This window comes from Trachemys scripta, chromosome 3 (assembly GCF_013100865.1).
Source record: "Trachemys scripta elegans isolate TJP31775 chromosome 3, CAS_Tse_1.0, whole genome shotgun sequence".
NCBI classification, from domain to species: Eukaryota; Metazoa; Chordata; order Testudines; family Emydidae; genus Trachemys; species Trachemys scripta.
In genome coordinates this window covers 101,451,709-101,468,993 of record NC_048300.1, presented here as the reverse complement: position 1 = coordinate 101,468,993, position 17,285 = coordinate 101,451,709, and the positions used below count along the sequence as shown (strand labels likewise).

At 38.8% G+C, this 17,285-nt stretch overlaps 1 protein-coding gene across 11 annotated transcripts in view; it reads right to left on the bottom strand.

The window, feature by feature from the left end:
- REPS1 (RALBP1 associated Eps domain containing 1) overlaps positions 1–17,285 on the bottom strand; it is a 96,884-nt gene that overhangs the window by 33,757 nt on the left and 45,842 nt on the right. For 7 of the 11 annotated variants that reach the window (XM_034765538.1, XM_034765531.1, XM_034765530.1 and 4 more), the window contains 5 exons: positions 16,279–16,406; positions 15,590–15,752; positions 15,204–15,267; positions 14,124–14,278; positions 4,916–5,055 (listed from right to left, as the gene is read on the bottom strand). In XM_034765538.1, coding sequence (XP_034621429.1) covers positions 4,916–5,055; positions 14,124–14,278; positions 15,204–15,267; positions 15,590–15,752; positions 16,279–16,406 — 650 coding nt within the window. The remainder of the gene's footprint in view (positions 1–4,915; positions 5,056–14,123; positions 14,279–15,203; positions 15,268–15,589; positions 15,753–16,278; positions 16,407–17,285) is intronic. The other 4 variants (XM_034765533.1, XM_034765532.1, XM_034765537.1 and 1 more) reach the window with 2 other exon arrangements.

Below are 17,285 nucleotides of genomic sequence, written 5' to 3'. Positions count from 1 at the left end.
ATGAAAACTTAAGTGGCCAGGAGATCCAACATTCATAACAAGTCTAAGTAATTGCCTGCTGGCATCAAGTTTGGCTCTGAGGGATTGTTTCTAGAAATGCCAGAGTTGTTCCTCACGATGCCTTTGTACTCAAGGTACATATGTAGCCAGATGTGACATCACTGAATAGCATTCCCTTCACCCAGATAGAAGATGCAATAACCTGCTCATCCATTAAATAACTGCCTCAGAATTCTCAAGGGATTGAGTATGCAGCCAAAATGTTAAGAGACAGATAAGGAAGTCACAAAAAATAAAACTTCAGAATGAATAAGTGCTCAGTCTAGGACAAAAGAGTTTTGGACTTTCCAGAGCACCAAGCTAGAGGATAAAGACCTTTTAAAGCACCAAGTGAGAGGGGACCAACATCTGTTGAGTTAAAGAAGCAAGAAGCCAAAGTGCTTAACATCCAAAGTAAAGGTCAGACCATGGAACTGAAATTCATGAGATGTGCTGAGGCTAGTACCTGATGTGTATTCCCAAGCCAGCAGTGGTGATTGCAGCAAAACAAGTATAAAACAAGGACCCAAGCACAAAGCCAGAAGGAATAGAGCAGAGGTTCTCAAACTGTGATCTGTGGACCACCAGTGGTCCAGGAGCTCCATTCAGGTGGTTTGCGGATAGTTCCCTCTAAAGGTGCGCGCCTGGGCAGACGCATACAAGAGAATGAAGGCCACCCACCTAATTAGTAGAACTGAGCAGGTGTGGCTCCACTACTCAGGTGCCTGTATCCTGGAAAGGACTCACATGTAAGGTGAGGTGGTGTGGAGTGAAATGGGGGGCAGGTGGGAGGGGGAAGTGAGGTGAGAAGAGGGGGCGAGGGGAATTTGGGATGTGCAGGGCTGTGGCAGCCAGAGAAAGAAGCAACTTTCCTCCAGGGTTGCAGCTGCTGGTGAGAGATGGCCCTCCTTCCCAGCCGCAGCTCGGGAGAGAGGGTACATCCATCGCATTAGACTACTCATATTAAAATATGAATTCCGTGCTTTATATTTCTAGAACAAAAAAGTTAATTACTTTTTTTTTTAATATAGTGTTTTTATCCGCTAACGGTTGGAAAGATCATTAAGTGTTCCGCCGAGACCCTAAGCAATTTTCAAGTGGTCTGCAACAAAAAAAAAAAAAAAAAAAAAAAAAAAGTTTGAGAACCACTGGAGTCTCTACTCTACATAAAGGACACCCAAATACTGTTGACGCTGAATGCAATGAAGACCTGGAGCAGCAGCTGAAGAGGCATAGCTCCTGCAGGGAGCCCCCCTCTACATGGTCAAAGAGGAACTGACTAGAAAGGTTAAAAAAGCAACAGTTAAAGTGAAGAGTTAGTGACTGAGCACCAGGGAAGTCCTCACAATCCTAAACACTTAAAAAAAAAAAAAAAAAAACCCTACCCTTGGAGTTCAGCACAAATTCCTAGGGAAGAAAAATTAAGGAGTGAAAATCCTTAGAGATAGTATCTTTCAAGAAGTATAATAATCTTGATGTTAAAAAATAAAGTTTATCATACTATCATTTTAACTATGCAGCTTATGAAATAACTAACTGCAATGTTAGTACAATTAGTCTTTGCTAATATTCCTTAACCTAAGTATTCCCAAATCCCTGTAGGGTGGTAAATTGGCACAACAAAATCTCAGACTCCCACAGCAGTAGGAAAGAGCCCACAGGCCACTTCATAACAAAATTATCTAAGACAGAAGTGATTTCGGATTGTGAAGCAACTGTACTAGAGTAGTGAGGTTGTCTACCCAAAACCATTACAGGTTATTTCTTCTTACTTGTTCTCCACACCAGTGTCTAGTTCAAGGAATAGGTACGTTATGGATTGCCAAATTACTGTGACATCTATTACAATCAAATCTTTATTGTAACTATAAGTACTATATGTTGGGAATACATCTTTTCAACACATAATGGTATGACCTTATGACCTTCTAATTCCTGACAAAAGAATTTACCTATGACTGTTTATACCTGTAAAATCCATCTTACACAATGTAGATATAATTTAGCATTGGCTGGACACAGGGTAGGAAATCCAGAGATCATTTAAGTACAAATTCTTTCTTCTAGATGCACTGTACGTATATGCAGGTACATTCACCTTACAGTGAAATGTTATTTATGAAAATTGCTCAAGGTAATATGTTTACAAAGTAGGAACAATATTTCCTTTTTTCAGTTGAAAGTAATGATTCGCTGGGTCCCAGCAGGTGACATTTCAGGAGAATGCAAACGTTTTTACTCATTTTCTTCAGCCAAAATTTCACATATGGTGAAAACTGAGTTCAGACATTACTTGGCCTGAAATAGGAACAGGTTATATTTAAATTAAGGTTTTCTTGTTTAAGGGAGAGAGTGATGTTCTTGCAGTTTTTCTTTTAGCGCGTTTCCACTGTGGGCACAATATGGAACTACAATATTCTTATGAGCAAGAAATTAGAGCCTAAATTTAAGCTCATAAGTCCATTTTTAGACACCTAAATCAAATTTTCAAGAGCGCTGAGCATCTATTGTGGATATATCTGAAATACTACAGGGAAGTTAAACATCACTGAAGTCACTTGGGGAGAAATGGGAGCTGCTGGATGATGAGCACTTGCAAATTTAAGCCACTTATTAGGTGCCTAAATCTGGATATGGAAAATAACTTTAGGAGCAACTTATTTAAAAAAAATCTTGGCTTGTATCATTTTAGTCAAGTATGTAAAGTCAGTGTTATCAGAGTATAGAAAAAGAATTAGTAGTTCTACTCTTCTAGCTGACGGAATGTTCACACAGAAAGCAACCTTTAAAGATAACTTGGGTTGCTGAATTCAAAAATTTAGAACAGATGTCCTGTTAAGCCTGATACATGTTAATATTTCACAAAGGTATTATTAGTTTACTTGACTGAAATCAGCTCACTAATTTATTACAGCTTTGAATTGTTTTGCTAAGTTTTTCAGGCAATGCCTTCCACTAGTGCCACCATACTTTTTTGTGGGATTGAGGCTATCTTGCTGGTGAGTTACATATTTCAGAATTATAAAGCATCTGCACTAAAAATGGCTCTCCAATTAATATTTCTCATGTGTCAGATGCGACAATTCTATTAGATGATACATTGCAGTTCATTATACAATTTACTAAAGGAATCTGTCTCAAACTTTGTGATGCTGTAGTCCCTCACTTCACATTTTGAAAGCAAAGGTAATAAGTGAACAACAAATTCTGGTCTGAAAACTGACTACTTGCTCAAATTGAGCTCTCCCACTCTTCTTCCTATTCAGTTTGTAAAAACTATTCCCTACTGAAATGAAAGATTTCCTGCGGTTGGCAGCTCATGGACACTGAAGTGAGATATCTGGGGCAAACAGTTCGAGAGGATCAGGTAATTAAGCGCCCCAGAGCCTAAACACCTACAGCCTTGGACATATGCAGAAGGAATCCTGGAGAACTCCATGATTGTTTCATTGCAAACAGCCTACACTCAATGAAACGTATACAGTGCTTTGTGGCTCTACTGCACATGAAATATTCTTCTAGGGCAATATCGCTTTACATGCTAGACTATAGCTCCCATTATTTTTGTACCTTACTGTAATAACCAGTATTTCCAATACTTTTCTAGTTTTTCTGCACTAAAGTAATATAGATTAAACCCTGCATCATCTTATTTATATTGTGGTAGCACCTAGGAACACCAGTCTTGGAACATACGGATCCCATTTTGTTAGGCACTGTACAAACAAAATGTCTTTCCTTTCCCCAAAGAGTTTACAATGCAACACCAACAGGGGGAGAGATAGCTCAGTGGTCTGAGCATTGGCCTGCTAAACCCAGGGTTGTGAGTTCAATCCTTGAGGGGGCCATTTAGGGATCTGGGGCAAAAATCTGTCAGGTACTGTACTTGGTCTTGCTGTGAAGGCAAGGGACTGGACTATGACTTTTCAAGGTCCCTTCCAGTTTTAGGAGACAGGTATAGCTCCATATAATAAAATAGCTTTAAGAATTAGCTGGTTTATAACCTGAGTCTTAGGTCATATTTCAGAAGCAGGCTGACTCTTCAAGTCAATCTTGGTAAAAGATAATGGAGACAAGGATACTGAAGCACACAGTCGTGGAATAAGTTGCTACCTTTGGTGATGTATCAAAAACGGAAATCTAAATACGACTTGTCTGACATGGCTTAATCAGAAGTTCTTTAGATACTGCTTTGTTAAGTACCAAGGATACATAATATAAAAATGACAGTTAGTAAAAAGTTAAAATGTTAGCAACAGTAGCTTTGATTTCAAAGTAATTTGTGACCCTGAATCATCAAATAAAATAAATAAATAAAATGGATTCTTTATTCTGCTGATAGTGTTTTAGGTTTAAGCTTTCATTTAACTCCATCATTAATGAGACTTGGAAATCCCCCTGGAGATAACTGTACTGCCAGCAGGAGTATTTTGTAACTTAGCATTGACCTCAAAAGCCTTCAGAGTACTAGATGTGGAGGAGTCAGTTATATACTAACCATTTATTATTCAGCAAACACGCTACAAGAAAACTGTATTAAGGTCAAGCAGAATTTAATTAATGATATTTTATACATCACTGTGCTCCCTACTGATTTGGGAGAAAGGAAATATTACCTTCAATATGATATTTTAAACGCTTATGATTTTCCTATGTTTGAGTAAAAGATTAACTGCTCTGTTGAAGACATTCTTCAGAGCCAGCGTATATGCCTATTAGAAGTCTTGCATGATTATATAAGAAATGCTAGAAAGTTTAGCTCATTTAACTTGCAGTTTCATGTTGTAACGTTCTATATATGATGAAACATGAACCGATACACAGTTTAGTTAGTGGCCACTAAATACTTCTCAAATAAAACGAAGCTTTTACTAACCTCGCTGCTCTGATTTAGTTCTGGCCAGGTCTGGTTTAGGGATGGCATTGATGGAGACTTGCTTGGAGGTGCTTCTGCTGGAGAGCTGGAGTAACCTACCTCACCAGATTGATCTCCAACTTCTGAAATGACAGGAACCACTATAAATCAAAACAAACATTTAATCAATCTCTCTTTGTTGAAAAGCTGCCGATGCCTCATGGAAAACATAGGCTATGTCTTCACTACTGACCTTACAGCAGCACAGTTGTACCGCTGCAACTGCGCCACTGTAACATCTCCTGTGTAGCTGCTCTATGCTAGCAGGATAAAGCTGTCTCACTGATAATTAAACCATCCCCAATGAGCGACAGTAGCTATGGTGGCGGGAGAGCATCTCCCACCGACATAGCGCTGTCCACACCAGTGCTTTTGACGGTGAAACTTGTGTCGATCAGGGGTGGGTTCCCCCCCCCACACCCCTGACTGACAAAAGTTTTGCCAACAAAAGTGCTAGTGTAGACAAAGCCTCAGTTATCTTTTATTCTGCACCCTACTATTCCTTATTTGCCTTTTAGACACCTACATGAAACCATCTCTATCTGCTTCTTCAATTGGTTCTTGTAGAAATAGTTTTGTCACCGAGACGACAAGCATCTAATAGTGCTTTACATCTTAAAATGCTTTACAAGTACTAATTCTTACAACACTTGTGAGGGAAGCAAAGTATTACTCCCATTTTACAAATAAGTGATTTGTCCAAACAAACAGTGGCTGATAGACAACTCAAGAGTTTCCACTCTTAATTCCCATGCTCTAACCTTCAAGTGGTATTGCCTCTCCCACGATCCTCTTGAAAAACTAGAACTTGAAGTATTAGTCTGTATCTTAGTCCTCTTATTGCTTAATACCCATGGGCTGCACATAATGGAGGCTAAGCCTCCCCAAACCTCATGCCATTACAGAAGTTGGAGGGGGAGGAGGACACTGGCAGATTACCGCACAGCCCCACGATGCCTGTGCCCCAGGGGTCCCAAATTGGTTGGAAAAATCTCCCCCTGCCACAGCTGTGAGTATGGAGGAGCTCTCGCTCCCTATCGCAGTCTCAGGGCCGCAACGGGGGTGGGAGGGTGAGAGGGAGAAGAGTGAGAGGGGGATAGGTCCACAGGGGAAGAGGCAGAGCAGGGGCAGAGGCAGAATGGGGTAGGGCCATGGGCGGGGCTACAGGTGGAAGGACTCTAGGCTCAGTGCTCTGGCCAGGACCGCGAGCTCCGCTGTGGTTCTGGCCAGGGATGAGAGCTTGCTTCCACCTGGGGCTGAGCTAGAGTTAGGTCGATGTAAGCTTCCCCTACTAACTGATGTAGGAAAAAACCAAGCAGTGAACAAGCTATTATAAACATTTAAAAATGATACTCTATCCCCGACTATTTTCATACAACTTTTTCACCCTTGTTAAAATGAAGATCCTGGTGCAGCTTTCATTGTGATAGTACAGGTGTTGACAACCTATGGCACACATGCCAAAGGTGGCATGTGAGCTGATTTACTGTGGCATGCTGCCGCCGGCCTGGAGGGACGGAACCCTGGGCCGGCAGGGGCCAGTGGATGGAAGCCCAAACTGGCAGCGGGCTGAGCAGCTAAGCCCACTGCTGGTCCCGGGGTCCCGGCCGCCGGCCTTGCTCAGCCCGCTGCCGGCCCGGGGTCCCAGCCACCAGCCCCTGTAAATGTAAAATGTATTACTGGCACACGAAACCTTAAATTACCACGAATAAATGAAGACTTAACACATCACTTCTGAAAGGTTGCTGACCCCTGTGGTAGTGTTACATGTCCCACTATAATACTGCTGGGCCAGAATAGTGTTACTGGTGTAAGCTGAGGGTTATTTGGTAAAGTTACAGCATCCCAATAAGGATCTAATATTCAAATTGCTCTGAAGTCTATGTGCATGTTGAGATAGTGTTGAAAACAGGGGTTGGGGCAGACTTTGGGAACATCAGAAGAACACCAATCAAGATACATGGGTCAATTCACATCTCTGAGCTACTGCATCAAACTGGATTCATCAGATGGGCGGAGGTGGAGGGGGGAAGAGAAGGGAGAGTGGTGTTCAGATTCATCCCAGATGAATAATTCACTTCACATCTCTGCAATCCTCCCATGCTTCAGAGTTGTGTAAAGCCCCGTCCCTCTCCATTACCCCCTGAAGTAGAGTGCGGAACCTGGGGTTCCCACGGCTTTCCCTTGCTGACTTCAGCGAGCAGATGTGCTCCTCACACCCCATCAGTAATCACCTACCATCCTCCTCCCAGCCCCTCCAGCACTACTGTGGGCATGGAGAGGTCACGGGGAAGGCAAAGCTGGTAACGGAGTAACACTGAAGTGTTTGGAGGAAGTCTCCCTCACAGGTACCCCAACAAAGCCCTCCCACCATTCACTAACACCACTTCCTCAAAAACATAAGGGAAATTCACTGGCTAAAACTTTAACAGAAATGGTTAACTGGCAGTGCCATGTACGCTTTCAGAATAAAAACACCTCAATGTCAGAAAACAAAGAGCCCGACTAGTCCCAGCCCCACAACTGTCCTTCTTAGTGATGCTCCAACCCACTGACAGACATCACAGCATTACCTTCCACATAATACAAATCACATGGGCTAAAAACACAATCTCTGCTTTCATTTAAAAAACACCATCACCCAACTCCAACTCCAGGAGCTGGTGCTTTAAAAAACCCAAATATCACAAGATTTGTCATAAGATAAATTCCCAAGAATTGGCAGTATTGGGATTTTCTCCTCCCTTTGCTTGCTTGAAGATTTGTATACAGAAGTCTGAACCATGCAAGTGTTACCTTAAGAGTATTTTAGGGAAAAAAAGATAAAAGGTTTGTGTTCAGAAGTTTTGTATAAAAGAGTTATTACTGGGGCAAAGTAAATACAACACTTGATAGAAAACCTGACCTATAAGGAAAGGTTAAAAAATTGGCAGTTTAATCTTGAAAAAAAGACAACTGGAGGGAGGGAAGCGGTCCTAATAACAGCCTTCAAATATGTAAAGGGCTTTTATAAAGAGGACGGAGTTCAATTGTCCTCCATGTCCACTGAAGATATGACAAGTAGTAATGGCTAAGTCTACAGAAAGGAAGATGTAGGTTAGTTAGTTGGTAGTCTTCTAGTTCTACACTTCTATTATTCTTCCCTGTTGCATGAGACTGGCCATTCATTATAAGTCTGTTTTCAATGGAGATGGACACTGAGGGTATGTCTACACTGCAATTAAACACCGATGGCTTGGGCTTGGACTGGAGCTATGGGGTTCCAGATCCCAGGCTTCAGCCTGAGCCCAAATATACACATCGCAACTACACATCCCCAAATCAGATGACATGGGCCAGATGCAGATGTTTAATTGCAGTGTAGACATACCATCAGTAGCTGAAGCAGCAAGAAATTTTAAGATTTTTTTAAGAGTAAAATATTTGACTAAGCAGGAGTGGAAAAATCAGAGTAAAATTAGGGCTGTCAAGTGATTAAATTTTTTTTTCATGATTAATCACACTGTTAATAGAATACTATTTAAATATTTTAGATATTTTCTACATTTTCAAATATATTGATTTCAATTACAACACAATACAAGTGTACAGTGCTCACTTTATATTTATTTTTGAAAATTAAAAAAATCTAAAGTTGTAAGTTGCACTTGCACAACAAAGATTGCACTACAGTACTTGTATGAGGTAAACTGAAAAATACTTTCTTTTGTTTATCATTTTTACAGTGCAAATATTTGTAATAAAAATATACACCGATTTCAATTACAACACAGAATATATATGAAAACACAGAAAAACATCCAAAATATTTAATAAATTTCAATTGGTATTCTATTGTTTAACAGTGAGATTAAAACTGCGATTGTGATTAATTTTTTTAATAGTGATTAATTTTTTTTAGTTAATCGTATGAGTTAACTGTGATTAATAGACAGCCCTAAATAAAATTATAGTACTTTCTGATACAGAAGCTTTCAGGGTTTCAGATGGATGCAGGTCTGTTGAAAAACATCTTTTTATCTAAATGTGCCTAAATGTGTTCCTTGGGCCATAAGGAGCCTTCCAGCTCACTAATGTCACTATTTGTCAGAATACTGAAGTAGTGTTTTAACACAGATGGCCCACTACACACTAAGTCTTCCACACTGGGGTAGTCAAGTATATAATCATTTACTTGGTTGCTTTTTGTGAACAGCAAGAGGAACAGGACAGGGACATAGCATAGATAATGGATTGTTTGGGGCAAAAAAAACATGGAAGAAAAATAAGCTTATTGACTACCCTTGCCTTAAAAGATCGGTGTTAAATTAGAGGTTTGTATCATGGGTATAATAGTCCCAAATACCATTTACTTCCTCCATTTTGAGATCAGCGTCCACTTTTGTTGAGGCAGAGCACCTATTTTTTAAAAAAACATTATTAAGAATACGCATGTATATGTTAATTTCCTTTTCTTTTTAGTAACCTAAAATCAAGAGGATGATATGAAAATTTTGCAAATTTAAAAATCTTTAAAAACACAATGACTTTAAAGGAATCTAATGCCAACGTTTTTATTTCACTCTGATCAGAGGTGTCCAGGCAAATGAGATAATCTTTAATGTAGCTAGAAATTTCTCATATTGACAATGAGCCGGTTGCTTGGGCAGTCTTGCAGTCAAGCTGCACCGGCTGCTGCTCTGGTGGCCCCTGGGAGGCTCCCTGCCTCCACCCCAGCCGTGCCCAGGGCGGTGACAGGTCCCCCAGAAGCCCCCCTTCAGCGGGGGCCTGAACAGTGGTGGGCCCCCTGGGGTTCTTCCCCCAAAGTAGGCCCCCGGCTTTCCCCCTGCCCCAGATTCAATCATGAGTATTTTTAGTAGAAGTCATGGAGTGGTCATGGGGCCGTGATTTTCGTTTTTTGCCCGTGAACTGATCCTGACTTTTATTAAAAATACTCATGATTAGACCATAGCCTTACTTATGACTGCATGTTAACATATGAGTGTGACGATCAGACAGACATTTAAGGTATATTTTGAGTACCTGTATAAAGACCATTAAAGCCTTTAGATTTAATAAAGGAATTTATGGTTGAATGGTGTCATGGTGATACCATGTATGTATGTATGTACGTACGTACGTACAAACACACACACTCCCACCCACCCCACTTTGGGGACTTGTCCAGGATCCCACTGACACTAATTTTGGTTGCTCCAGACCCTTGGACAGAAGGGACAGCATCCTATCCTCCAGGGCCATTATAAGGATCTTTTACAGGGAAGTTCAGTAAAAGAAAGGAAATGGAGGGTATATTAAGTACCTATGTATATACATTTTTGGCAAAGCATGGCAGAGGTCCATTGACTGCATGGAAATATTGATTAGGAGACCCCCATGATAGTTGTGGAAAAACCTAACTGCAGCTTTCTTAAATAATCACAAAGCAAAGAAGGCACAGTTTGAAGGCAGCTGTCTTTCAGGAACCGTATTTGGCGGCTACAGTTCTGCAAGCAAAGTGCACCACCTTGAGGAATGAATGTAGAAAATATAAGAATCAGCTCAGTGAAGCCACAGAAGCAGCAGCTAATAAGCTGAATGAGAAGACTAAGGACGTAGGTTCCCAAATCCTTGTTGCCAGTGAAGCCTGGTAGGCTACAGCAGCACAAAGTGACATGCTGAAGTTAAAGTATAATGCGCTAGATGTGGAATATGTGAAATTAAAAAGGTGCTTCTGCACAAACTCAGAACACTGCAAAGCTTGAAGAGGACTGAACATTTGGGGTTAGTAGAGGTATTGGAAACAACATCAGATGAGAAGGGAAAGGAAGATGCTCGGTTTGATAATGAAACAGTTATGGAAGTATAACTCTGTGCAGTCCCACACAATAGAACTCAGAGTAGTCAAGCCAATTATTTAAGTGGAGGTCAGGTGGCAACTACCACCACCTACCTCCCCAAAGCCTTAATAGACCCAATTCCTCCAAAATGGCTTTCTTGAACAATGGGTCCAAATGACCAACTATGATGATTGTTTAGGCATTTAAGGCACATTTGCAGGAGCTGTATAAAGACCATTCGGCCTTTAGATTCAATAAAAGAATTTTAGTTCAATTGGTGTTGTGGCGATACCTTTTATTATTATTCATTATTCATTATTATTATTATTATTCCTCCTACAGGTAGATTGAAGGATTAGGTAGGTTTTATACAAAATATGGTCCAGGAGCAAAGGTTTAATTTAATAAGCTAGAAAGTACTGTAAGTTTATCACTTTCTAACTTGACATTGTAAAATAATGAGAAATTAAGTCTGAAAAGCACCCACTCCAACCCCTGCAGAAATTTCTTATTTTCTGGGAAAATTCCTCAGGTCTCCACAGATCCATAACCTATAAGTAAGGCAACTGCTACTTCCAAACAGATGTACCTCGATAGTCATCCAAGAAAGGAACAGATTTAGCTTGTTTTTCTTATAAGGAAATGGCATTACTGCAGTAACCTGGCCTGAATGCAAATTTACAAGAAAAAAATAATGGAACTGCTTCTGAATTATGTGAATGGTTTAAGGCTCTATTCTCAGCTGAGAGTGGAAGGCATTAAAAATGTTACTCAGATAACAGGAATTGAAATGTAAACTACTGCACATTTCACTGCAACAGACCATAAGATGTCACCCAAGCCAGCAGTCAACAAGAATACTGATATAATTTATTTATAAACATAAACAGCATGAGACTTCAAACATGCTAAGTGTACATACAACTAGTCTGACCTGATGCTCCTATATTTTTAATTCACGTCTTCCTTTCCTTCCCTGTTTGTTTTCACTCTGTTACACCTTGTAAATTATTTAGGGCAAAGTCTTGTATACTGGCACAGCCCCTTGCACAGTGTGGTCCTGATTCTGACTGAGGCTCCTTAGAGCTACTATAATGCAAACAGTAATCCTCCAGCTTTTGAGGTATCTGAGGAGAAAACTGTTGATGTGACCCCATTCAAATATTCAACACATTAGAGGAGAGCAATGTAGACGAAGATACTATAGAATTATTACATACATCTGAGGTCTCTATTTCGATGATCTGGTTGTCCTTTCTGGCCTTAAACTCTAGGACTATGATTTGTGTGAAATCCTAAGTGGCCCCAAGATGTTGTACAGTATTTTTTCTCTAAATGTAGTAGTGCATGGAAAGCTTACTTTTACTTGACATTTGATTATCTTCTTCCCCCAGCGTTTGCAATTCATCATGCTTGATGCAATAAGACAGGAAAGTCATCTCTGCTTTGATCCGCCGGAGTGCGCAGCCCCGCTTCCCCGGAGCACTGCTTTACTGCGTTATATCCGAATTAGTGTTATATCGGGGTAGAGGTGTACCAGTAAAAAGCACCTTTATACTGATGTAACAGAGTACACAGTCGGGGAGCTGCTCCACTTAAAGCTGTACAACTGTCTAATGCAGACAACCCAAATAAATGTTCAATGCTCTTAAACTGCTACATGTGTGAAAAAGATTAAATGAAAGTTTCAAATTCAAACTTGGAGGCTCAAATACAGCTTTTGTCTTTAGAAGCAGGCATCAGTAAATTAAAGCTTGGAAGAATGCCTCTAAAATTTTGAAGTTAACAAAAAAGGAAAGACTGCTTTTGCACTTAGGTAGAAACTTGGCACATAACTGAAAGCCAGAAGTTTAATTCTTACTTTTGAAGCAGAGGGAAGAAGGGTGTATGACTTTTAGAGCTACCTATATCAAATATCTAAATCATTTTAACAAAGACTTGACAAATACTTCAGCTCAGAGGAAAACACTGAAGAATGACCACTAAAAATAGACAAGGTATCCCTATACAGTGGCCACCGTACCATGCACACCCATAGCAGAAGAAAAGTTGTATTCCTACTGATTTAAAAAAGATTTTTTTGGCCAAACTACTAAGGTTTAAGATTTAGTAGTAGTACTAATTTGCTACTGTCCTTAAAAGTGAAATAAGAGGAAATACAAATCAAGTTTGTATCCTTTATGACGTGTGTCATGGCCCAATTGGTTTCTATGGATTGCTAAATCTTGTCTAATTTTTTTTCCTAGAAGACTATCAGTGACCGGTAAACTAGGCTGATAAAAGTCACCAGTAACAAGGAAGTGACACCTGAAAACCACTTCCTCCAAATTTAACTAACTTTATGGTCATACCTTACAACTGTCTTAGCGAATAGCTGTTAAAGCTTCAGTTACTCAGCATGTTCATATGAAGGACCAAAGAGGCTCCCATTCTAATTTCCTTGGCCCTTCTACAGTAAAAAAAACAGAGGGCACAGAATGGTTTCCATTCTCTGCCCTTCTATAGGCTGTGCACACCTCAGTTTCCTCATCTGTAAAATGAGGCTAGTATTTTCCCACCTTGGTAAGCATTTTGAGACAGATGAAATTTTTTTGGTATTAAATATGTATTCAGTGCGTTAAGTATTACAATAATTGGCATTAAATTTAAGTAAGTCCTCCAGCGCAAAAAAAGAAAAGATTTAACTTTCAAAGCAAGTTTGGTATTTCTGAAGTAAAAATTTAAAATAAAATTCAGGGCTTCTTTATGCACCATAAAGAAGCAAAAGATGAGTACAAAACAAATTTACTTCTATATATACACACCATTTACAGGAAACGGTAGCTTGCATTTTCCATTCAAGAAAATCAAAGTGGTTTACAAATATTAATGAACAGGACTCATCACATCCTTGTCAGTAAGTAGTCCATTCTACAGGTAGGGAAACAGGCACAGAAAGATTAAATGGCTTATCCAAAGCCACAGAAGTTTGTGGCAGAGCTAGGAATAGTATTCAGATCTCCTGTGCTCTAACTACAAAGCCATCCTTCTTCGCCTATAGGTAACATTGGCTATAGGTAATATCTTCACCAGCATTTATATGACTTAGGAGCCTAAGTTCTATTTTCAAAAGTGACTTTGGCATTTAAGTACTAATCATTAAAACTCTCAAGTCAAGCAAGCACTTTTGAAAGTTTTACCCTCATGTATTACATGACTCAGGAGAGTGGATCATTTCATGTACCATCACAAAATAAGTTTAAACTTCTAAGTTTATTTGCAATTCTGCAAATACCAGCTATTTGATTGTAACTGTAACTGGATTGTCATCTGGACATACAATGAAGTTTCTTTAGCAACACACATCTTACCTGTTGTGTCTTCCAAATCAATCAGTTTGGGCATTAAACTTTCAGGTAGTTTTTCAGGTAAGTCATAGCCATTCTTCCTAGCAACTACCAGATGAAAAGCAGCACAGAACTCATCCAGTGTCAATGCGCCATCTTTATCAAAATCAGACAGTTCCCTAAAAGGAAAACTTACTATAAATAAAATCAAATTCCTCTCTAAGTCATTTTATTTTCAGGTTATATACTTTTGTTGCCTTATCTAAAAGATTGTTAGATGTGTGTTTTATACAATTCCATTTCACATGTTAATACTTAGGATCTACAGTGCTATGCATTTTGAGTGTTCTTTAACAGAGATGAGTCCTCATTAATGACAGGTTTTAAAATTAATGACTGGGTTTAAACTCATTTCATGTTACATTGCTAAGTCTTTAGTTTACGATCCTTATTTTCTGCATTTTTAAGCACTTATGGTTCTGCTCAGCACTATCTGCATCAAGTAAGTTAGTGGCAGATTATAATACAGCAGTTTTTCAGCATGTAGATATTACAGTCTGACACTTTACATACTTTTATTTAATGAGGGAACAATCTTATTTAAATTAGAATCCAAAATGTAAGTTATCTGAAGAGCTAACGAAGGAGACAAAATCTGTTGTGGACAAGTTATTGAATGAGCATGTCTCGCATTGTAGCACTCATTCTACACTGAAATGAAGAGTAAGATTTGTGTTTAAGTCGTTGTGGGACTTTAACTAATTTACCCAGAAGCATGTGTGACTAAATGAAATACGCATGACAAAAATGCGTCTTTTTCCATGCAATTTCAACACATTTTGGTTGTGTGAAGTACCTGACATTGTGGGCTCTAGCTCCCTGGTAAGTAGGGGCCCAGTCCTGATCCCACTGAAGTCAGTGGAAAATGTAATATTGTCTTAAATGGGAACAGGATTGACACTAGAATAGCACTGGCATTTTGTGCAGGTGACACTTGCTAGGAAGGAAGATGAAAGGTGCCGACTGATTGTCAGACAAGCTCTAATATGAAATAGCTGCAGTTCTCAAAAATAGCTACCCCAAACTTTGACACTTCACACTTACCAAATGTGAGAAAGCTCAAGAATAGGTAGTTTTGATTTGGTAAAAAATTCTTTAGCTGCAGACCCTGAAATATTAAAACAATAATGCTTAATATTTATTGCAAGCTTACCAACCTAAGGCTCTTAAAGTTTATGGTAAAAACAATTAAACAATTTAGCAAAGGGTGCTAATTAGAAGAGTAAGACTGACAAAGCTGACCTATTATATAGAAAAATTAGTTTCAAAGCTTCAGTTTTTTACTCACAATGGAGCTGTATTGTACCAATACTTTTAGTAAACATAGGACTTCTTACAAAACGGTATATAAATCCATGTCCACCAGCACGCTGTCTTTGAGAATACAAAATTGCTATACCTACAGTAACTTCTGTGTTTAAAGAACTCACCTGGAATAAATCCGTTTAGATCAGGTTGAATGGTTTTAAACTGATTTACATAATACTGCCTTTGTTCATCAGTTATTTTCCAGGGATCATCATAACTACTCGATTGCCTACGAATTTCATTTGCAGTTGTAGCTGATGCTACAGTTCGTACTGTTGTCTGGTCCTGCAATGAAACATTTTTTCCTCAGTATTATCTGTCTAAAACAATCACATGGACTGCCATTGTCTCTAGACTACTTGCCTTCAAAGCTTAGTTATTTCTTGTAGAAGTTTAAGTGTTGCAGGAAGCTGTCAGCAGATTGCATATTTGGGACTATCAAGCTATAGGAAATATATCTGCACATTAAATGGTGTAGAAGTGACTGCAATTATGTAAGCAACAAAAAGGTATGGAGTGTATGCAGAGAAAGCGAAGTACAAATATTCTCAGTTACTTTTAAATTTGGCTTTTCAAATGTTAGCAATTTTTGAATTTTGAAGAGAACTTTCCTAGATGATAAGGTATAGTATTTAACAACTCAATGATACAGAAGTATCTGTTGGGTAAATAAGCCTAGAACAGATTTCTGACCTCCACAACATAGTAAATTTGGGTCCACAGTATGAGTCTGCAGTGAAAGTATGAAAAAGATGATTGCAACATTAATTTGAATGAAGCAAATCAAATGAATACCAATAAAATGTCACACCTGGACAGAAGCAGGATGCATGGCTAAAAGAGTACTGGTTGGTGGGGTATCTGCAAAACTGACCCAGTTTTCTTGATGTGGTGGCGGGGAATGGCCAGACCATATGGAATCACCAGTAGTAGATGAGCCTGAAAGCAAAAGAAACAGTTCCCTTTCAAAATATAACCACCTGAAAAAAATTTAAGAAAACTTTAGCTGGACAAAGTCCATGGAAAACTGAAATAAATGTGCTTCTTAGAAAAGCACAATAAAATTGTGACGATAATCACAAACCAGACTGTAGTAATGTGAAAAAAATTCAAAGCTATTCTCCAATGCCTTATTGTGTATTAGTATTCTATACTGAACAATACTCCTTTAAATATAAACTGTAAAGAAAAAGGAAGGGATTGCTTACTGTCACTGGTATTTATAAATATTAAGAAAAAATCTGGGTTGTGAACATGTGCTATATCAAGAATAATTAAAATGAAACTTCTTCATATTTTTCCCTTCAAAGAGAGAACTGAGAAGAGAAACCAAACATTGTACTGAGAGACAAAGAAACTAATTCAGTTACTTAAAGTTATCATACAGCATTCCTGCAATTCAGATATCTTGTGCTATTTCTATTTTTTTTCCTTCTTAATGTTTTGATTTGTAATTCCAGCAACAGCTCATTTTTGGGCATCAGTTTTCTTGATATCTATAATTTAATAACTTAACTCTATTGCTAATGCAGTGTGACATTTACTCAACAATACTTGCATCTCAAGTTGGTAAAATTATGTAACATGGTGGTTGAGAGGCTTACCAAAAGCCTTACAGACTTGTTTTTCATAAATGTGTTCTGTTCAGTTAACTTATTTTGATTATGTAGTCTTGGATGTTCAGTCCTTTAATAACTTAATTATACAGATGTTTAAATATCTATGGCAACTTTTTTTGGCATCTGAGTCATCCAATGCCAGGGGTATAAAAGTCTCAAGCTTCTCTAAAGTTGTGATTTGATAAAAAAAATTGAGGAA